At 35.7% G+C, this 23,005-nt stretch overlaps 1 protein-coding gene across 2 annotated transcripts in view; it reads right to left on the bottom strand.

Moving 5' to 3' along the window:
- Positions 1–23,005, bottom strand: part of Kat6a (K(lysine) acetyltransferase 6A) — a 117,003-nt gene that overhangs the window by 39,311 nt on the left and 54,687 nt on the right. The window contains exons 3-8 of one of the 2 annotated variants that reach the window (XM_013025845.1): positions 20,746–20,854; positions 15,096–15,211; positions 14,408–14,489; positions 10,174–10,309; positions 8,560–8,876; positions 5,810–5,928 (exon numbers count right to left, since the gene is read on the bottom strand). In XM_013025845.1, the coding sequence (XP_012881299.1) occupies positions 5,810–5,928; positions 8,560–8,876; positions 10,174–10,309; positions 14,408–14,489; positions 15,096–15,211; positions 20,746–20,854 (879 nt within the window). The remainder of the gene's footprint in view (positions 1–5,809; positions 5,929–8,559; positions 8,877–10,173; positions 10,310–14,407; positions 14,490–15,095; positions 15,212–20,745; positions 20,855–23,005) is intronic. The other variant, XM_013025854.1, reaches the window with a different exon arrangement.

Consider the following 23,005-nt stretch of genomic DNA (forward strand, 5'->3'; position numbering starts at 1 on the left):
AAATGTTGGCCAATCTAACTGGGGTAGGATGGCATCTCAGGATTGTTTTGATTTACATTTTCTTTATGGCCAGGGCTGATGAGCCTCTTTCTTTGCCATTCTTATCTCTTCTTCTGGGAAGTAAGCTCTTCTTAACTCCCTTGCCCATTTAGTAAATGGTGTATTAAGTTTGGGAGGAGTTAGTTTCTTGAGTTCCTTGTATACTAGATATTGGCCCTTTGTCTGATATATTGCTGGTAAAAAAAAATCTTTTCCCAATTGGTTGGTTGTCTTTATAGTTTAGTAAATATGTTCTTAGCTGCACAGAAACTTTTTTATTTTAATGTAGTTCCCCTCACTTGTCAAGTCTCTCTCCTATGTGCTTGTGTCTCTAGGACTCCATTCACTCTACTACTTTCTATTGCAGTAGTTTCAGAGTTTCAGGTCTGACAATGGGGTCTTTGATCCACTCTGAATTGATATTAGTGCATGGTGACAAGCAGGGACTCACTTTTAGTTTCTACATATGGCTGCCCAGTTTTCCCAACACCAATTGTTAATGGGTCTATGTTTTTTCCACTGTATGTCTTTGGCCCCTTTGGCAATTATCAGATGACTGTAAGTGTACGGCCACTCTAATCTGTTCCACTGATCTACAGGTCTATTTTTGTGCTAGTATTTTTGTGCTGTTTTTGTTACTATGACTTACCCCCAGCACTGTTTGTTTTTGCCTAGAATTGCTTTGGCTATTCTAGGTCTTTTGTTGTTCCACTTAAATTTTTGGATTGTTTTGTCTAACTCAATAACAAATGTCATTGGGATTTTGATGGGGACTGCAATGAATTTGTATATTATTTTTGACAGTTATGGCCATTTTCACACTATTGATTCTACCTATGCATGAACATAGAAGATCTTTCCATTTCCTGGTATCCTCTTTGATTTCTTTCTTCAGATATTTATAGTTTCTGGTATAAAGACCTTTTACATCTTTGGTTAATTCCTAGGCATTTTAGTATTTTTGAGGCTATTGCAAGTGGAGTTGTTTTCGTGACTTCCCTTTCTGCTTGTACATTATTGGGATACAGAAAGGCTACTGATTTTTTGGGTCAATTTTGTATCCTTGGTATTATGAGTGGCTCTTATAAAAGTTTTAATGTGGAGCTGGGAAGGTGGTTCAGTAGTAGAGTGCTCGCTTCGCATGCATGAGGCCCTGGGTTCGATTCCTCAGTACCACATAAGCAGAAAAAGCTGGAAGTGGCTCTGTGGCTCAAGTGGTAGGGTGCCAGCCTTGAGCTGAAGAGCCTAGGGACAGCGCCCAGGCCCAGAGTCAGGCCCCATGACTGACAAAAATAAAAACAAACAAAAAGTTTTAATGTGTACTGAATGATAGAACAGATGAAATAGATCCTACTTCCTGTATTGCCTGTAATATTTTTTTACAATTTCAAAATAGTATCTATTAAAAATAATTTATTGAACATTTCAATAATTCGTTACTTGATGTTCCACCAAGATTAATTTCTCAAGTAATTGTTACTAGCAAATACTACATTTGTTTTTTACGAGTTTATTAGATATAATTTCTACAAGCATAAAAATTATATTCTTCTTATGGGCTTTATATCTAACATCATTTCTACAACATCATAGGCATTCAGTAAATGAAGTGAAGCTTAGTGAGTTACCACTTGACTAGTATGCACAAGGCCCTGAATTCAATCACCGGCATCATACATACACATAAAAATTGAATAAAGTTAAAACAGCTTATACTAAGTCAAATCTGTGCTCTCAAAAGTGACTTTTCTGCCAGCTTAGTCAAGAGGCTATGATCTATATGGTCAAGTTTCTAAGCCAACCTAGGCAGAAAAGGCCTCTAAACTCTATCTCCAAAAGTAACCAGAAAAGCCCAGACTAGAGATATGGTTCCAGTGCTACAGCAAATGTCAGGGAAGTAAAGAGATCAGCTGTGAGGCTCTGAGTACAAAAAAAACACTTTCCATATCATCTTTATCAATTCTCTCACTATTCCAAATGTGCTCAAAACCCAAAAACTTACTTTTCTTTTCTTTTCTTTTTTTTGGTCAGTCATGGGGCTTGAACTCTGGGCCTGGGTGCTGTCCCTCAGCTCTTCACCTCAAGGCTAGTGCTTTACAACTTGCGCCACAGAGCCACTTCAGGTTTTTCTGTTTATGTGGTGCTCAGGAATCAAACCCAGGGCCTCATGCATGCGAGACAAGCAATCTACCACTGAGCCACCTTCCCAGCCCCCCCAAAAACTTTTTCAATCAGTTTCAAGACAATTTCTCTATTACATTCAATTCTCTTGGTCCTCAAACTATATGTAATTTCAAGTTCTGCTGATTTCACTTCCAACATGAATTTTAGGTCTACCCACTTCCCACTCATTTCGATGGCCATCTCTCTGAGCTTCCATTGTGTTTCATCCAGATTCCTAAAAAGCCAGAATGCTTCCATTTTTTACCCAGTTACGGCCCATTCTGCATACTGTAGCAAAGAAGAACTTACACTTAACACAAATCTTATCCTTGCTATACATTTGATAGCTTCCTGTTATATACAATATGATAAAAACCTTACTATCCTGTCTTCTTCCCTAGCTCCTCATTTGATGTAACTCTTATTCCTTGTCCTCTAGGAAACCCTGACCTTCAGGTATTCAAATAAATCAAGTTCTTTCATGTCTTCGCATTTATCCAGGTAGGTATTCCTACCTCTTGGTCTTGCTAATTTTGTATATACCTTTTTAGTACTCTGCATAATTAATTACTCAAAAAGTCTTCCTTTCTCACACATTCTCAGAACTTAGCCCCAGTAATTTAGAATAGAAGGACCTGATATAATCTCTCACATCATTCTTACTTTTTTCCTGAGTCTGGAGGATGTTCTATTAAGGTTAACTATAATCCGTTGTATATTTCAAAATGTCTATTCATATTCACACTTTGGTTTCATGACTTTTATGACTGTGTCCTGTCTGCCTCACTTATTAGACTGAAAGTTTCAAAGAGCCCATGTCTTCAACTACAGCTCTGATATCAAGCTAAGCAAATGAATACTAAACAGTGAAACTCATGGAGAAATATCACCATTATCAGAATTTTAGTCTACTGCCAGTTTAAATAGTCAAGTCAAAACTACACTCAGGGGCTGGGGAGGTAGCTCAGTGGTACAGCACTTGCCTTGCATGCCTGAGGCCCTGGGTTCGATTCCTCAGTACCACATAAGTGAAAAGGAAAAAAAGCCAGAAGTGGTGCCATGGCTCAAGAGGTAGAGCGCTAGCCTTGAGCTGAAGAGCTGAGGGACAGGGCCCAGGCCCAGAGTTCAGGCCCCACGACCGGACCCAAAAAAAAAACCAAAAAACTACACTCAGGTTCTATTTTATACCAATTAGAATATCAACTATCAAGAAAAAAAACAACAAATGTCAGAGAGGATGTAGGAAAAGTAAACAATTATACACTGTTGGTAGAAATATAAATGAGTGCAATTATTATGGAAATCAGTGTGGAGTTTCCTCAAAACAGAACTACCCTGCCATACAGTAAGTTATACCAAAAGGGAAATGGTATATATTCAAAATACAAATCAACATATAAGAAAGTTAGTCATATGTATTACTGTACAGTTCACAATAATAAAATGGTGAAATGAGCTCAGGTGCCAATAATATGAACTGATAAAGATATGGTACCACAGAATATTAGAGCAATAAAAATAAAATCATGCCATTTTGCAGGAAAATGGATGAAATTGGAGGACATCAAGTTGAATGAGATAAACAAAGCTACAAATGCCAAATGTCATGTCACTCATATTGAGAAGCTAGTCCTAAAAGACATACATATTCATGGACATGTACATCTTTATATGTATGTATCCACCCATATGCACAAAGTATATGCATCTATACATATATATGTATATACGCTAGAAGACAGAGGGCTAACAAGGAGGGTGAATGAGGATGAATATGATTGACATATTTTATATGCATATATGAATATAGAACAATGAAACCTGTTGAAATTGTTTTAAGAAAGGGGGAGAAGGGGCTGGGAAGGTGGCTCAGTGGTAGAGCGCTTGCCTTGCATGCCTGAGGCCCTAGGTTCGATTCCTCAGCACCACATAAGCAAAAAGAAAAAAGCCGGAAGTGGCGCTGTGGCTCAAATGGTAGAGCGCTAGCCTTGAGCTGAAGAGCTGAGGGACAGCGCCCAGGCCCAGAGTTCAGGCCCATGACCAGGCCCCCCCCCAAAAAAAAAGAAAAAAAGAAAGGGGGAGAAGAGTAATGAAGAGTAATAGAGGGGATGAGGATACATTGTATACATGTATGGAAATATCACAATGAAACCCCTTATACTAATGAAAAATACTGCTAAAAAAATATAGAACTGGTTCAGGCTAGAAAGAAATGATACTGGATTAGAGACCAGAAAAGTTCTTCTTTTCTTTTGCTATGAAGAACATTAGTATACTGTTATTTGAATAAAGTCTTTGTATTAGACAAATACACTCTGTGTTAAATCCTGACTTTATGTTGGACAGCCATCATGCACGATAATGCCTTTTAGGAAATTCACACAAATAATTAGGAGAGAAGGGATATTCAACCAAAAGTTAATTAAAAAAAAAACACAGATCTAGTCAGGAAGAAAGTAATTATTTCCCCCTTGAATTCCCACTGAACTCTATATAAATTTCTGCTATAGTACCTACAAAGTTCTGTTTTCCTTTTTGGTAGGCAAGAAAACAGATCCTAAGATATGAAGAAATTACCCAAAGTAGAAGCTAGTAAATGAGAGAGCAAAACTTTAAACCATGTCTACATGACTCATAGCCAAGTCTATTAAAATGATGAGGATTTATACTGCTTTTGTATTTTGTTTTTTATTGTGTGTGCTATATTTATATTGTTTTATTTAATGATAAACATTTTACTTTACTGGAATCCCTAGCATTAGCCTCATCATTCTTATTTTCAAGGTAAGAAAGAAGTCAACCAGGCTTACACAGTGAATTAGTTGGGGGAAGAGACAAAAGATACATGAATTGTAATCTAGAAGAGCCTTTATGCTCTAGTAGTTCCATTTCAATTTAATCTTGTCATTCTCTATCCTCTTTTTTTATTCTAAACCACTCAGATTCCTACAATCCAACATACTTTCCTTATCTCCAAGTTTGTATCTCATACTTTCCTTCTGAAAGTAAGATACCTTTACCTTTCATCTTAATAAACTACACTATGTCTTTTAAAACCTTTCAGAGAACACTCCTCTAACCTCTCCAGACAACAGCAGATGCTTGCTTCCCTATTCTCCTAACAACATTCCATAAGTGAACTTTCCACATTAATGAGATTTTTTGATGTACAAGTCTTTTCTACACTATACTTGAGAGAAGAAATTCTGTCATGCACTTTGGAATCTCCACCACCTGGCACATTAATAGGTTATTTATATATTTATATCATGTGTTAAAAAGGATTAAGACTGAAATGATTAGCAAATATTCTAAATTAATACAGGTGTTTATTATTTACAAGAAGCTTATTTCTTGGTCACATCCCAAATTCTACATCGTACAGTAAGAAATAAACTAGGGTATTTAACATTGGTAATCGAAGTAATTCATCTGCAAAACCAAAGCAGTTAGATTTAAAAGGAATACCATAACCAGTAGAACTACATAAACAATACACAAGAACTAGAATATAAAAGTTGCTACCATTGTTTTACTCACAAGATAACTAATTCTGTTTCTCATAAATGAAAGATTCTTGACTGTCCAATCTGAATATCAACTTTACCTGCAGTGCTTGTTCTTGGATATCACGAAATAATTCCATATCTTTCTCAGTCATGATTTCCTGGCTCCCAAAAAGCCGATCCTCACTTTCTTGTTTGCCATCCCAGCCATCCTGATTGTCTGCACATAAAGAAAGGGTTTACATGTTATCTGTACTATCCTAACAGAAGAACTTTCAATTTAAAGACTTTAATATTGTATATATAAATCAAGTAGAGGATAGTACTAAATTGACTCTCAGAAACAAATCACTCATTGCTGAACCTTTACCAACTACATCTGACTTTTAGTGAAAAATGTATTTGTCTAAAGCTTCCTAAAAATTAAAATGTCATTTAAAGATTACATTTAATAAGCCACACAAGAAAAATATCTAAAGAATATAAAATCTGTCTAGAAATAGTATGAATTTGACACTCTTTAGTATAAATATCCAGATAATCTTCAAACTAGTCTCAGGAAGTGCTAATTCTCTTCACAGTCTAGGTGACCTGTTAAATCACAAACTGCAAAAACCTGAGGACCACAAATGATAAACTTTTAGGTAAATATGAAAAAATTATGATAATCATTACTAAATGATGCTCTTCCTCAAAGGAGCAAGAGTATTAGTGAAGAAAGCCAGGTACGAGTAGCTCACACTTATAATCCTAGTTAGGAGGCTAAGATCTGAGGACTGAGGTTCAAGGCCAGCCCAGACAGACAAATCTGTAAGATTCTTACCTCCAGTAAACTAGAAAAAAGCTAGTACTGTAAGTAATGGTTCAGGTGAAAACGTGTTAGCTATAAGCAAAAAAAGCTGCATGAAAGTGCTTGAACTAGAGTTCAAGCTCTAGTACCAAGGGAAGAAGGGAAAGGGAGGAGTTAGTGAGGGTAGTATCTGGAGATTGTAGATTATTATCCTTTGCATTTAAAGATAACTATTAGTGGCCTCATTTCCTCTTTACATAGCTAAAAACACCAAGTAGTGACAGTTCCTTTCAAAACAACTGCACATATGGACTATCTTCCATTCACTGAGGACAAAAGGACAAACATAATGTTAACAAATATTCCCACAGTGGGGAATTTTTTTTAATTTATTTTATTTTATTTGTGAACATACTGTACAGAGGGGTTACAATTACATGGGCGGGATAATGCGTACATTTCTTACCAAGCATTGCAGTCTCCTCCTTTGTTTATCCTTCACATCCCTTCCCAGCCTCCCCCCTCCCCCCCCAGTCCCAATCCTTCCCCACCCAAATTTTTAAAAAACAAAATGTGTAATCAATCTGTAAGTTTAATGCCCCCTAGTGCAAGAAAGAGCCAGATGAATGCAGGCCCAGATCTAGAACTATACTGGAAGCAATGATGCACAAACTGTGCCTTAAAATCTACATTTCATACGGAAAATGAAAAGCCTATAAAAGCAAACATACCAATAACTAAAGTTCAAGGTTAAGACCCACATACACTTTATATATCTACTCAAATAATTTTCATTTTTTAAATTTTCTAGTAGGCTCTTTTTAATAATCCATCTCAAGTGCAAATGTCTTTCATTAAGGATTCTTTTGAAAATCTTTTAAACCTGACCTAAACAGAGTACACACCATGAAAACAGGAATTAAAATGTCTTAAATACTTATACAGTAATTACTTAATTGCCATTCTGGTGAAAATTCAATAAGGTAGAAAAAGGGGAACCTGATGATGAGGCTATTCTCTCCTGCACCCTACCAATCAACTACATAAATAAGAATGAAGAAGCCATGAATACAATCACCTACCAATGAGATATTACAGAGAGAAACTCAAAGTTAAATTCTTCTGCATCATGTGAGACACTACAACTTTGGTCTTTGTGAACCAAGAGTTCAATTTCGTTCTACTTTCCTCAGAACCCTGTGTTTCCTTCACAAGGTTAGGTTCTCTAAATTCATGGCTAAGTAAAGAAGCTATTTTAAGCTTTAATTATCTGGAAATCTAATCAAATTCCTCTGACTTAATTGTCTGCAATACTATAATGTGGCACAAATCTTTTCTATTGTGTAAACTAGGGAATTCAGCCTAATAAAGTCTATACCTACGGTCCTCTATTTTTCTCTTTAATACATGAAAACTTACAAATGTATTTACCAAAATCTTAAGTAGAAAAATCAGTGACTTCATTAAATCTGCATACATTAACAGCAGTGCTTATATTAACAGCAGTTTAACTACTTTACTCTTTCCAAGTTCCTTCCCAGAATAAAATAAGCATTGTGATGCTCGTTATATAACTTACTAACTTACAATATAAAAAGTTATCTTTAAGATTATATAGCAAGTTGTGTGTTTCTACAAAAAAAATCAGTATCTTTTTGTCTAAAAGTTTCAACTGGTTCCCTTTTCAACTTTAGCTCTAATTCCTATCATGATATCATATAAATATGTATTTTTAATGCATTCTTTTAGTTGTTCTTGATGATGGTGGTACTGGTGTGTGAATTCATGGCCTTGTGTTTTCCAGGCAGGAACTCTACCATCTCATATTCCATAACCAATTTTTGTTTCATTTTGAGACGAGGCTTCACCGTGTGCCTAGAGTAGCCTTGAACTTGTGATATTACTGCCTCATTTTCCTAAGTGCCTGGGATTATAGGTATGCATCATGCTTGGCTATAATCTTTTATAATGAAATATAAATCTACTCTAGATACTAGTGCTACTCCATATACACTTCTGGAATGCTTTGTGATTCTAAGCTTGCTTCATTCAAACTTTTACCTGTGGGCCAATCTGAAGTGCTTGATTTTCTGCTGCCCTTTTTCTTGACTCTGTATTGCTCAGAGTAGTCTACTACTTCCCCTCGAGCTTTCCGCCCATCAGGGGAAGGGGTGAAGAATTTGGTAAGGCCATCAATGAGCCCTTTGGTTTTCTTGTTAAACTTCAAGGGAACACTGCTACCTCGGCTGAAATCCAAGCCATCTATTCGCTCTAAATATCCTTCTTCTGATGATGATGCAGATTGGCTGGAAAGAGTGATTTTACGTTTGCGCCCCCTTCCAGGGCCAGTTCGGACTTTGCTGAAGGGACTTTTTGATCTAAAGAGTAAAAAAAAAAAAATATATATATATATATATATATATACACACATACACACACACACACACACAAACACAAACATAACCATTTAAAAACAGAATTAGGTTTCTATTTGACATATTTAGAAAATAACCCATAATTTTATTTTTACGTATATATGAAGAAATTTCTATAAACTATAAATGGTATATAAATGAAAAGTAGCATTACCACAAACATCTATTTACAAAAAGCCTATAGTGAAAGGAGCGCTAAATCAGAAGTTAAAAGACATGTCTAAGACACAATTCTGTTGCTTACAAAGGGTACATCCTAGACAAATCACATTCTCTCTAACTCTCAATGTCTTCATCTATCAGATGAGTTGTGCAGTGAACAACTACCATTCTTTCAGATATAGTTTTTTAATATTGCAATCTTTGCATAAACTCAGTCATACTTTTACTCTAAATACAAAGATGGGTTAACCCAAGATCATTTTATAGGAAAACAAAACCTTGACTTAAGATTAAAAATAAAGAACACTAGTTCTGTTACTTCAGGCTGCTAATGGTCATTCATTTCAGTTATATCGCTTTCAAGATATCATAGAAAAGTATAGAAAAGGCAGATAAATTTTCCAAATAAAACAATGTTTACAGACTTGAAAACATTTTATATATTGTGCATAGTGAATTATTAGAATTTTTTAAAGACAAGTACTGAATCTTGCCCTATTATCCTCCAGTCACAGCAGTTCCCTACTCCAAAATAATTTCTCATTTCTGCTAATAAAGGAAAAACACTCACATTACTTTATATCCAGAGAACACAAAAATGGGACTTAGCTAACACTTTAAGATAAAGAATTTATCCAGTGATTTAAAGTCCTAACAGATATAAACAATTAAGACTAGGTCAGGAGGGAAACCTGCAAAAGCTACAGCTACAAATTTCTCTTTGCTGTCTCTACATGCAAAGTACTGGTTAAGAGTCAGAATACGGTGCCAGACTATTGGTTTCAATCCCAGTTCAACACCTAGCTGTATAATCTTCTACACATTAATTTTCCTATGCCTTAGCATCCTCTTTTGCAAACAGAAGAACAGTACTTATATTTCATTGGGCTTGGGGGAGAACTAACACGCATAAAGCACTAAACAGTGCCTGGCACATTAGTAAGAGCTTGGTGTTGGCCATTATTATTATGTACAAGTGCCAGTTATAATAGATTCTTTTTCAGAAAACAAGTGAATCCTACGCTATAGAGAAAGCCCTATCCTTTTCTCCCCTCACCTTGCCACAAGTACAACTTACACCGTGTTTTGTTTCTTTAACCTGTTTTTTGGCCGTCCTATTGGATTAGCATAGCGTCGTTTTATCTGTGCTGCCTTCTTTTGTAGAAGTTTCCGTCCTTTTTTCCTAGGTCGACATATTTGACATATCCACATCCCTATAAAAAATCCCACATAAATGTATGAAATATTAATATTCTCAAAGAATTTAGATAGCCTAACTCAACTACTTAACCTTCTTAAGGTCAAAAACTGCATTTGAAAACCCAATAAAAGGCACCCAGAAAACACATACACACAAAAACACAAAATTCTATAAAGAGTAGGGATTCACACATATTCTTAAAGCTTGCAAATGGAAAGAATCTGTTGATTTTTAGTTGAAAAAAAAATCTCTGCTCTACAATCAAGACCAAGATATTGGTGCCTAATTACTAGCCTACAACAAAAAGGAACCAGACTTCTTAGGGTAATAGTTGACTCCAGGACAGTACAAGGAAAAAATCTAAAGCAACTTGCAAAGTTTTATTGAATAATAAAGAATAAAGTAATGCACATAAACTGATAGAAGCATATCAAAAGGACACATTGCCAACTTTGAAGGAGTAAAAACTAATTGGAACAATGGGTGATAATCCACAGAATAAAATAAATCCAAGAGTCCATAATGAGTTAAATATTCAAATAAATAAATTTGAGAAAGGGATAGTTCACCTTTACAGTAGAACTTCAATTAGTCAATGTTTAAGGAATGATGGAAATAAAAAGTCAGCATTTTGCAGGCATCATTAATTAGTATAGGCAAGAATGATTAATAGATTTTAGGGAGCAAATGGGAAAAAACTGATATCAGTTAGGTTTTTTTTAACCATAATCAAAATTAAAACTACTGGCAATAAGATACATCACTGTTATATACCTCTTATGATAAACTGATAAGTGACCATGTCTTTCAATAGCCCTGTTAAAATCTGGAACTTCAATCTAAAAAAATTTGAGAAAGCAACACAGAAACCCAAATTGAGAAGCCGTCTTCGAAATACCAGACTAGTAATCTTCAAAAGTATCAAGATCAAGAAAAACTAATTCTGACATCACAGACTGAACCAGACCAAGATAATATGACAACTAAATGTAATATGTGATCTTGGATTGGATCCTGAACTAAAAGATGTAAAACCCACAGAATGAATCATATAAGATCAGACCATGTCTACATTCATTTCCTGATTTTAATATGATGTTGTAACATAACAACATTAGGAGAAGCCAGGTAAAGGATATGGTAAGAGTAGTTTATACCACTTTTTGGGGGGGCCATGTTTCTTTTTTATTTATATAATAACAACTATAAGTTCTATTTCACAGTGTCTCATTTTGGCATTTCAATTGAATTACAATGCTATAAAATCTTTCATACACTGAAGTATTACTGAACTTCTATTCCGAAGAAGAATGCAGGATAGAGGCAGGAAAACTCTTCATTGGCCACTTTTCTATAAGTCTGAAATTGAAATTAAAATTTTTAAAAAGTTTTCTGCTTTAAGTTGTTACAAAACTTTTTATGTAGAATTTAATTGCACAGAAGAGAAGCCCTCAAATATCTTCTGTGTCTTAAAAGATTCTCACAAGGCCTTTTGCTCAGACTTTACATAAATGAAAGGGATAAGGAAAAGAAGTTATTCTTATAAACTTAAGACTTATTCAAAAGGCTGTAAGTCAACAGGATGGCATAGAGTAATTCAAGTAAGATCCTAAAACAGAGAACTTGGCTATAACTTAAGGTTGAGTCTTTTTCCATCATCAGAAAATATTCTTGCCAGGACACTCATAGCTCCCATCTGTAATGCTAGCAACTCAGGAGGCTAAGATCTGAAGATTGTGGTTCAAAGTCACAGAAAGGACAGAAAGTCTGTGGAGACTCCAAGCAACCACCAAAAAGCCCAAAGTAGAGCTGTGGCTCAAGTGGTAGAGTGTCATCCTTGAGCAAAAACACTAAGGGACAAGCCCAAGCTTGTCCCAGCCCCAGTATTGGCACAAAAAAAGGAAGAAAACTTTCTTGAAAGAGATATTATCAAATATCCTATAGTCATTTTACTTAAGAAATTTATAAATCATAAATTAGAGTGCAAATGGGCAAAATAGGGGCACTACATATTTTCTTTTAAGGAAATGATAACCATGATAAACTACCTGAGCTACTAAACCTATTAGAAGGAATGTTAAGTGTGCACACAATAGATATACCTGCACATCCATTTTTATAACAACACTATTCTTAACAAACTATGGAACCAGCCTAGGTGTCAACTAACTAATAAATGGGTATAGAAAATGTTTATATATTTTTTCCATCCCTTTCCAGGGGTAGAAAGAATAAAAATATATTACTTGTAGGAAAATGGATGAACTGGAAATCATCACGTTAAGTTAAATATGCCAGATTGAGAAACATAATGTTCTCATAAATGAACTCCAGATCAATTTTTTCAAATAACAAAAATAGGGCTGCAAATGTGGCTTAGTGGTAGAGTGCTTGCCTAGCATGCATGAAGCCCTGAGTTCCATTCCTCAGTACTACATACACAGAAAAAGCAGAAGTAGCACTGTGGCTCAAGTGGTAAAGTGCTCGCCTTGAGTTAAAGAAGCTCAGGAACAGTGCCCAGGTCTGAGTTCAAGCTCCAGGACTGGCCAAAAAAAGTAAAACATGAGGACTGTTTAGAGGAACTGCTAATGGTGCAAAGGAGGGAGAGTAAAAGGGGGAGAGTAAATATGATCAAAGTACTTGATACGTATGAAAATAGAATGATAAAAAATGTTAAAACTGTATAAAAGGGGGGTAGTAATAAAACGTAATGGGGATAGGCCAAAGTACTATAATACATGTACTTTGACCAAAATCATTCCTGCCATTATACATGCAGTATCAAAATGAATCCCCTGTACAACTGAAAAAAGTAATAACTTTATATATATACACACATATATATATATTTTTTTTGGGGGGGGTCGGTCGTGGGGCTTGAACTCTGGGCTTGGGCTCTGTCCCTGCATTCTTCAGCTCAAGGCGAGCGCTCTACCGATTGAGCCACAGCACCACTTCCTAAATTTATATTTTTTAAAAAGATGATATTCCATGGAAGTATTACTTTTCAAGGAACAAAAATATAAGGATATTTAGACTATTGTTCACAACTTACTTTGTTTAAAAAATTATTTCACCCTCAAAAGTACTGGGCAATGACATAACCAACATAACTTAATACAACTGAATTTAACTCAATCTCAGGTACTGAGTCTCAGTCTCACAAAACAAAACAAAACAAAACAGTTTTAAGAGATTACATAGAGCAAGTGTTTCTGACCTCTAGCTAACTGTCAAAATAGAGGAGAATAAGCCAGGCACCTACTAGTTCACCCCCATAATCCTAGGTTATTCGGGAGCTAAGATCAAGGATCTCCATTCAAAGACAGCCCAGACAAGAAAATTTTCAAAACTCTTACCTCTAACTAATCACCAAAAAGCTGGAAGAAGTGTGGCTCAAGTGGTACATGTTGGTCTTGAGTGTAAAAGCTAAGGAAGAACACCCAAGCCCTGAGTTGATATTATATAGAGAGGGGGAGTAGAAGGGGAGGGGAGGAGACAGACAGACACACAGACAGAGACATAGAGACACACAGACAGGCAAATACTATATAGAGGGAGGGAGGGAGAATAGTAAATCCATAATGATATAAAACTGTCAATAAGCTGAAACAAAAGATTATATCTACTTTTTGTGTGGTGTGTGCCAGTCCTGAGGCTTGAATTCAGGACCTGGGCACAGAGCTTCTCTGCTCAAAGCTAGCTAGCGCTCTATCACTTGAGCCACACTTCCACTTCTGGCTTTTTGGTGATTAGTTGGGGATAAGATTTTCATGGACTTTTCTGCCCAGGCTGGCTTCAAACAGATCCTCAGATCTCAGCCTCCTAAGTAGTGAGGATTACAGGTATGAGCCACCAGCATCTGGTTGTCTCTACTTTTAAAATGACAACTCTCACCAAGTGCCTTGAGCAAAAAAGCTCCAGGACAGCACCCACAGGCCCCCAAGTTCAAGCCCCATAACCAACAAAAATAAATAAAATAAAATAAAATGACAACTCCCTTCCTGTTTACGCAACCTAATATAGAATCAGTTATCCTCTCATTTTAACAGTAGAGAAAACACACTTTTACTAGCATACCCATTGATTTCTCAGTTTTAGTGTTTCTCACCTTTTGGCATCCGTGTAAGTGGTGGATCGCAACATTCCATGTGAAAACCTCGATCACATGAATCACAAAAGAGCATGTTATCCTTTAAAAAAAAAAAAAGAAAGAAAGGAAAGAAAAGATAATTCGGTATAATAAGAAACAAATAAATCAGGATCATAACTTCATGGACCTGGGGGAAGACCAAAGACCTCAAAACAGATGTATTACTATTGTAAAGCTTTCTTTAATTTGTACTAAGGAAATAGTCTGAATTAGCAAAAAGATTGACTTCATTCAATCTGTGATAAAGATGTAATTTCATTACTTTCCAGCCAAGAAAAAGTAAATCCTGATCTGATTTAATAAGAAAAAAAGAATAGGACAATTGGTAATTAGGAAATGCACATTCCTAACTGAATGTCTCAGATGTTGCTCAAAAAAAAAAAAAAAAAAAAAACCTGAGAACTTTCCTTAAAAGTAACTTTTTAAGGTCTCTCTGAAAGATGCATAATTAAGAGTCTTTACAAATTACCTACAGATAGCCTAAGTCTTAAACAAATTTTCTAAACTCTTGTGTAAAGAAGCTACTATTCTAAATTCTACTAACTTCTATTTTTCAGAAGAAAAACAGATACCACACTGGATGGAGATGTTGATTTTACTTTCTACTTCTGTATGAAATATCCACATGGGAAGGCAAAATACTCACTGCATTTTTGCCTTGATCTCGACAGGAGCTGCATGTTTTACACTCGATACACTGCCACCGTAATGCTTTCACTCTAACCGTTAATTCTGGGGAAAACTTTAAACAGGATGGATGACCTTATAAAAAGGGAAAAGATTAATGAATGAAATAATCAAGAATTACTGTGTAATTGTACTAAGGAAATTATGTAGAACACAACAAATATCTTAAATACAAATCTTGAAAGCTCGTTATATACTATCATCAGTATTGTTTACTAGTTTATTAGTGCTGTAACAGATTTAGACACTTCCCCCAATTTAATTACAAAAAGTTGATATGGTCCAAATTTAGGCCTGGATTATGTTTGTATGGATGCTGTTTTGAGTATGAATACAAATATGCCTGGAAGAACATGCAAACAGCTTTTTATATTGGTAACATCCTAGAAAAATGGAGTTACAAATATTTTAAAGGATTTTATGTTTCACTTCATATACTCTTCTGTGCTCTTTTTAATGAAAACATGTTAGTTTTATAATTTAAAAAAAACAACTTCAAAGTTATGTGCTTTTAGCACTGAGGCTGAAACTAAAACCAAAACTAGTATTTCTATTTGGATCAGAATTAACAGCAACAAAAAAAAAAAAAAAAACTGATTCTTCCTCCATTAGTTATATTAGTATCAGTTTGTATCAATTAGATACTTAAATTTAGGATAGCTACTTTACTCTCAAGACAGAAAAGATTTGTTTCATCCCTAATAAGTTTGTCTTTGGAGAGAAAGCTTGATTATATTATCTTTTCTCCTTTCTTTTCTAATTCACAAAGATTTTCCTCTTTTATGAAGTACTAAGTTCATCATCAAAATATTAAAACTTGGAGAGCAATCGAAGAGGAAGTTAAAGTCCTTTATCCATAGTCTTACCACCCTAGAACAATAGCAATTTTCATGTTCTCTTTTTCCTTTTTATTTTTTGCACCAGTCCTAGAGTGCTTCAACTCAAGGCCTAGGTGCTGTTTCTTCAGCTTTTTTTGCTCAAGGTTAGTACTCTACTGCCTGAGGCACAGCTCTACTTCCAGCTTTTTTTTTTTTTTTTTTGATGGCTAAATGGAGGTAAGAGTCAAACAGACATTTCTGCCTGGACTATCCTCAGATCTCAGCCTCCTCAGTAGCTAGGATTATAGGTGAGAGCTACCAGCGCCCAGCCCTTTTTCCTTTTTAAACTAGGTGAAAGCCCTTAGATGGGTGAAATTTTAGATGTGTAGTTTTTGTTCTGCTTTCATTATTTTAAATAAAGTTTATACCTACATTTCTTAAACACATTATATTCTCCACTGACTGATACATGATAACCTTCCACAACCCTCTCATATTGTTGAATACTTTTAGGAAGAGAACACTAAAATGACTTAGGTCATAGTCATTGATTCTTTTAAATTAATTCCTTTAAAAACTCCTAAAAATAATGGCAAAAGGTGTGGCTGAATTGATGTAAGGTTTGCCTAGCAAGCATGAGGTCCTCAGTTTAAACCTCAGGGAGAAAAGGAATGGAGGGAGGGCAAGAAGTAAGGAGGGAGAAACTGGAGAGTACAATGAGCTAAAATGCCTATCACACAACAATCTGTGATAGGTTGGAGGTCATAAGAATGGAGACTACAATGAACATTTTTAGTGTGACAGGTTAGAGATTCATAGTCAAACGTTTTCTAAACGTGATGACACCATATCCATTATCACCAACAAAGAAAAAACACTTTACATTTCATTACTCTAGGTTTGAATTGTGCTATGTTCAGTGAGTCATTTTCTCATACAAACTGCCTATGTTTATAAGCTACATTCTGGACTTTATGCTTTGAAATGGAAGCATGTTCTTTATACCTATAGATCATTTGGTCCTCTGACATATTTAATGAAATTATTTTCCCAAAACTATTCTTGTTCTTTTTCCTTCTGGATATGTAACCTCTTTTAATTTAGAAAATATCAATTTTAGCCAGGTGCCAGTGGCTGACGCCTATAATCCTAGCTACTCAGGAGGTTGAGATCTGAGGATCATGGTTCAAAGCCAGCCCGGGCAGGAAAGTCCGTGAGACTCCTATCTCCAAGTAACCACCAGAAAACCGGAAGTGGCATTGTGGCTCAAGTGGAAGAGTGCTAGCCTTGAGCTGAAGAGCTCAGAGTCAATGCCCAGGCCCAGAGTTCAAGTCCCATGACTGACAAAAAAAAAAAAATATATATATATATATATATATATATATATTATAAATTTTATAATACACTTGACTAGGTCCATGCTTATTGTGGCTGTTATCCTTCCAGGCCATTCTCCAACTATTTTTGTCTCCTTGTGTAGATCTTTTCCACACAGATTTGTGTAACCAATAGAAAATTACTGAAATGACAGTTTAACTTCTAAGGCTAGGTTATAAAAAATAGTGCACATTCTACCTTGTTGCCTCTTGAGTATTCACTCAAAGGAAGCCAGTTGGCATGTTGTGAACACTCAGAACCCCATAGAAAGGTCCAAATGGCAAAGAGTTGAGGCCTCTGATCAACAGGCAATAAATTTTCCATCAAGGTAAGTGGACCATATGACGGAAGCAAATTGAAGCACCAGTTAAAATCTTAACTACAACTTCATAAAATACCAAGTCAAAACTGCTCAGATAAACTTCTTCCAAATTTCCAAACCCCCAACCCCTAGAAAGTTAAATAGAAAAAAAAAAGTTTGTAATCACCTTAAGCTGCTAAGTTTTAGAGTAATTTATTTTTGTAGTACTAAATAACTTACTTTTTTCTGGGGGGTTGGATATGCACTAGGATTTGAACTTGGCCTTCAACTTGCAAGCTTAACTTGAGCAATGCCATTTTTTTCATTTGTTTCTTATGTTTGTTTGTGAGTCTCCATGTTTAGTCCTGGCTAGCCTTAGGCCACAGTTCTACTTTCACCTTCTTAGTAGCAGAGAAAACAGGTATGTATCACTATCTCCAGGGGTTTTGAGCTACAATCTGGCTGACTTTACCCGATTTCACCTCCCAAGTATATTCAGTCTCTTTAAAGTTTACCTAATTGGTAACGGTTCTAAAACTGTGTCCTCCCCTATAGCTCCTCAAATATGCTTATTCTTAGAAGGCTAAGCTATAAACACAGCATTCCCTCAACCCTATTTCATTCTCACCTCAACTAGATCAGATTCTTTTTTATATTTATATTTGGGCTCCTATAAAAATTCTTTTGCAAGGTTTTACATAACTAATGTATGTTGGAAATCACTGAAATGTGTAACATGCTACTATATATTTGTGCTATCTTTGTGGATTTTAAAGCCAAATTTTCATTTGGCTTGTAAATACCATGCTGGACATGGCCACCTAGCTGGCACCCAAGATCTATTCTCATCTTAGAAGTGTTTTTTTGTTTTTTTTTTAGTAAGTTTTTTATTGTGAGAATACTGTACAGAAGAGGGGTTATAGTTATATAAGCAAGGTAATGAATACATTTCTTATCAAGCATTGTTGTCACCTCCTGTGTTTTTCCCCTACCATCATCTTAGAAGCTTTTATACATAAAAACTGCCTGGTACCAGTGGCTTATACCTGTAATCCTAGCTACTTAGGAAGCTGAGATTTGAGGACTGCAGTTCAAAGCTTGCCCTGCCAGGAAAGTCCTTGAGACTCTTATCTCCAATAAACGACTGGAAAACCGGAAGTAGTTCTATGGCTCAAATGGTAGAGTGCTCACCTTGAGCTGAAGAGCTGAGGAACAGCCCCCCAAGCCCAGAGTTCAAGCCCCATTACCAAAAAAAAAAAAAAAAAGTAAATAAAAATAAAAACAAAACTTGTTAGACAAGTTTCCAGCCAACTTCTAGATATGAACTGAGTTCTAACAACTGGATGTGTTCAAGAGATATTTGAAAGGCAGAAATGAAATGAAGATCATCTTCGCTCTAATATTATTTCTAATGGTTAAGTCATGGAAACAACAAGATATACTCTTCTCTTTCATTTCTGTCTAGTAGGCAATTATGATGGCCACAATAAGCACCCCAACAGAACTCAACAGTTCAGAGGCAGTGATATCATTTCTACTCATTCATGGGGCTTGAACTCTGGGCCTGGGCGCTGTCCTCCAGCTCTTCAGTTTAAGGCTAGAACTTTACCACTTGAGTCATGTCCGGTTTTCTGGTGGCTTATTGGAGATAAGAGTCTCACAGATTTTCCTGCTCATGCTGGCTTTGAACTGTGATCCTCAGATCTCAGCCTCCTGAGTAGCTAGGATTACAGGCATGAGCCACAGTCACCCAGCTAAGTCCCCTCATTCTTTAGGAGTCTTTTATCTCCAAAGCTCATTTTAAGAGGAAGGCTGGTGAATATAATTGTTATATTCAATGTCCATATATGAACATGAAACTATGTAACGACGATATGAGTAGAGCTGGAAAAGACAGGGAAGAATGATGGAAGAAGTGACACTGTTCAAACACCTTTGAACAACTTCTTAAGATAATTTTCTTAAAATTTGAAGATTGTAAACTTCTAGAATAAAGGACTTTGCCCTCTATCTCCTTTTACTTCAATAGCACTCTGGCTCAAGATTTCAATAAAAACACATTAAACAAAACTGGAGGAAAAAATTTATCTACAACAAACGACTACTGTCAACAGCTTAGATTCTGTAATAGTTTTGATATATGACATAAAATTTGTTTCTGATCACAAAAATAAAAAGCCCAATTTAGGGTTTTCCTCTACAGCTCTTCCAACAATTTTACAAGTACCTAATTCTCCTCCCCTTGAAGTATCTAGTGTAGTTTGCTTTCTGAATCAATCTTGGATTGTCAGATTATAAAAATACTGAAGATTAAACCAAAAAGGCAATGAATGAGAGTTTACTAAAGCCTTCCTATAAGGTCTTAAGAGTTCCTAAATATAGAGTAAAGGTATCTCTGGAACTGACAAATTAGGAGACTACAAAAGCTTTCTTAAGACCCAGAATTTTATACACATATTGAACTATAAGGTCAACACTTCCCCAAAAAAGTTTCCATCTAAAAAAATAACTCTGAGCCAGGTGCTGGTGGCTTACACCAGTAGGCCTAGCAACTCAAGAGACTGAGATTTAAGGATCATGGCTTGAAGCCAGCCCAGGCAGGAAAGTCCATGAGACTCTTAAATAAACTGCTCAGAAAAAGGTAGACGTAGTGTTGTCGGGTCAAGTGGCCAAGGGCAAGCCTTGAGCACAAAGAGGCTCAGGGACAGCACTCAGGCCCTGAATTAAGTCCCTGACCAACAAAAGTAATTTATCTGTTATCATCCTAACTCTTTTTTGCACTAAGCTTAAGGAATGAATCAAAAAAGATAAAGGCAGTGGTTATTAAAGAACCGAAGAATAACTTCTAATTGATTAGTATGATTTAAGCAAATGTTCAACAATGAAATAGAGATCAACAGGAAAAAATAAGTTCACAGAAAATTTACTTTAAAAAGAGCTGATTTAAATTAATTGTATTAAATACTTCAACTATTTAAATCTCTCCCTAGTACAGATGCTTATCTGAGTCAAATTACAATATTACTTTCATAAGGATTAAGGATGTAAATTCAGTTAAGTACATTCTCCTCTTGCTTTGCCAAATACGTTGAGAGGAAATGGGAGTCACATACCACTATTGCCACAGTCTGCACAAGAGATGAGATCCTCTGGCTTCTTTTCCCGATTTTGTTCTTTTGTACCAAGACAGAAACTACATATGGGAATTGGTTCAGCAACCGGCTGTAAAAAAAAAAAAACAACACAAAATTCATTCCAGTACTAGTACTGTTTATATAAAAAAATTACTAATATAAAAACACTACAATTAAAGTTTTATACTGTTATCAGAAGTTTACCTAACTTCTGGACAACTGTATCACTCTCCTAAAATTCCAACTATGTAGTTGAGTTTTTAACCAAACCTGTTTTGATAAGACCTTTACAATTGATTTTTTTTTTAAAATCACATCCCAATACTATTTTTCACTTAGAAACTAAGTGACAAAGTATACATTAAACACAAAACCAATCCTTCTCCTAAAATCCAGTCAACTGAATTAAGTGAAAGACATGTATTAGCCCAGAATAGGCATGTACTTTAAAAGTAGTGAGAAGTATACAAAGAAATTATTTATAATGTAAGGCAGAAAACATTAATTGTATATACTCCATAGCAGTGGGAGAGGAAATTCCCCATGGTTTGGAGGAGAGGAATGCATCACATATTAAATATCAGTACTCTGTTATGGGATTTTAGTGAGGTAATCAAAGGACAACAGTTAGAAGCAAATTTAAATTTAAGTATCTGTGTTCCCTCTACAACACTGCTCCCCCTAACAAGTGATAGAGGGAAAGGTAATACAAGTAATATAAAATGTAAGTAGGATAAACTTTAACTGTGAAATCTGTTAAGGCCATTGCTTAATCCTCTATATTAGGGAGGAAAATGGGAATGAAAAAATAAATGATAGGGCTGGGAAGGTGGCTCCGTGGTAGAGCGCTTGCCTTGCATGCATGAGACTCTGGGTTTGACTCCTCAGCACCACGTAAGCAAAAAGAAAAAAGCCAGAAGTGGCGTTGTGGCTCAAGTGGTAGAGCGCTAGCCTTGAGCTGAAGAGCTGAGGGACAGCGCCCAGGCCCAGAGCTCAGGTCCCACAAGTGAACCCCCCCCAAAAAAAGAAAAAATAAATGATGTTGGATCACTTTTGAATAACTGCCTCTGATGCCTCATTAAAAGTGGACTTTAAAATTCAACAAAATATAAACAATATTTTCTATTTTTATCTAGTAAATATACTTGAATAAAGCTTAAAAATCAAGAATTTTAATTAGAAGGTAAAGTTTTTCTTCAGGAAAAAAGAAGTAGAAGATAACCACCTGTATTTGAGAAACGTAACTAGCAATATTAAACACAAATGGGAATAGTCTAAGATTGGCAAAACAATTAAACAGTTATGGCAGCAGTCAGTGATGAAGTGATGAAGACCTGGACTAAACCAAAGGACAGTGAACAGAATAAACAGCAATAGACCTAAGAGCCAGCTAGATGTGAAAATAATAGAAAAGAAAGTAAGTTAAACAGGACTTAGGATAACTGAAAAAAATATGATCAACTATATTAGAAGATTAAAAGAAAAGAGATTACTAATATAATTGGATATAGTTTCAACTTTTTTTTTTTCCCTCTTGAGTGCTAGGGATGGAACCCAGGGTTTTAAGCACACTTAAATATTTTTGCTAGTCCTTAGGCAGGACAGCTCGGAGATGCTTTTAGTCTATGAGGTTATAGTTACAGTTACAGTACCAAGACAGATGTATAACAATGAAAACAAACTAGGAAATAATCAACTAGATGAAAAGGTAATTTCATAGAATTACTACTGACATCATATCTTCAAGGAGTATTTAACATCAAACTCACCAAACGAAGATTTCCAAAAGAGTAGAAAGTATAGAACTTTAGAAGAGGAAGAATGAGCTTAATTTGGGAGATACTGAGCTTACTGAAATGCTTATAGAACATGGAACATCCACACATCAATAATGATACAGGGATCTGAAGTCCACAGAAAGACTGGTTTGAACATAAACATCTACAAATCATACACATATACAATGGCATTAAAAGCCATTAGAGTTGGTGACTTTTCCCATGAAGAATGTGGAACAAAGAAAGCTTAGATCAGAACACAAAGTGGCTGGTAGAGAAAATGCTTTCCTAAAACAGAAATGGAGGTCTTTCTGGAAAGGTGGCTCAGTGGTAGAGTGCTTGCCTTGCATGCATGGGGCCCTGGGTTTGATTCTACAGTACCACATAAGCAGAAAAAGCCAGAAGTGGAGCTATGGCTCAAGTGGTAGAGTGCTAGCCTTGAGCTGAAGAGCTGAGGGACA

This window comes from Dipodomys ordii, unplaced genomic scaffold (genome assembly GCF_000151885.1).
Source record: "Dipodomys ordii isolate 6190 unplaced genomic scaffold, Dord_2.0 Scaffold4, whole genome shotgun sequence".
Lineage (NCBI taxonomy): Eukaryota > Metazoa > Chordata > Mammalia > Rodentia > Heteromyidae > Dipodomys > Dipodomys ordii.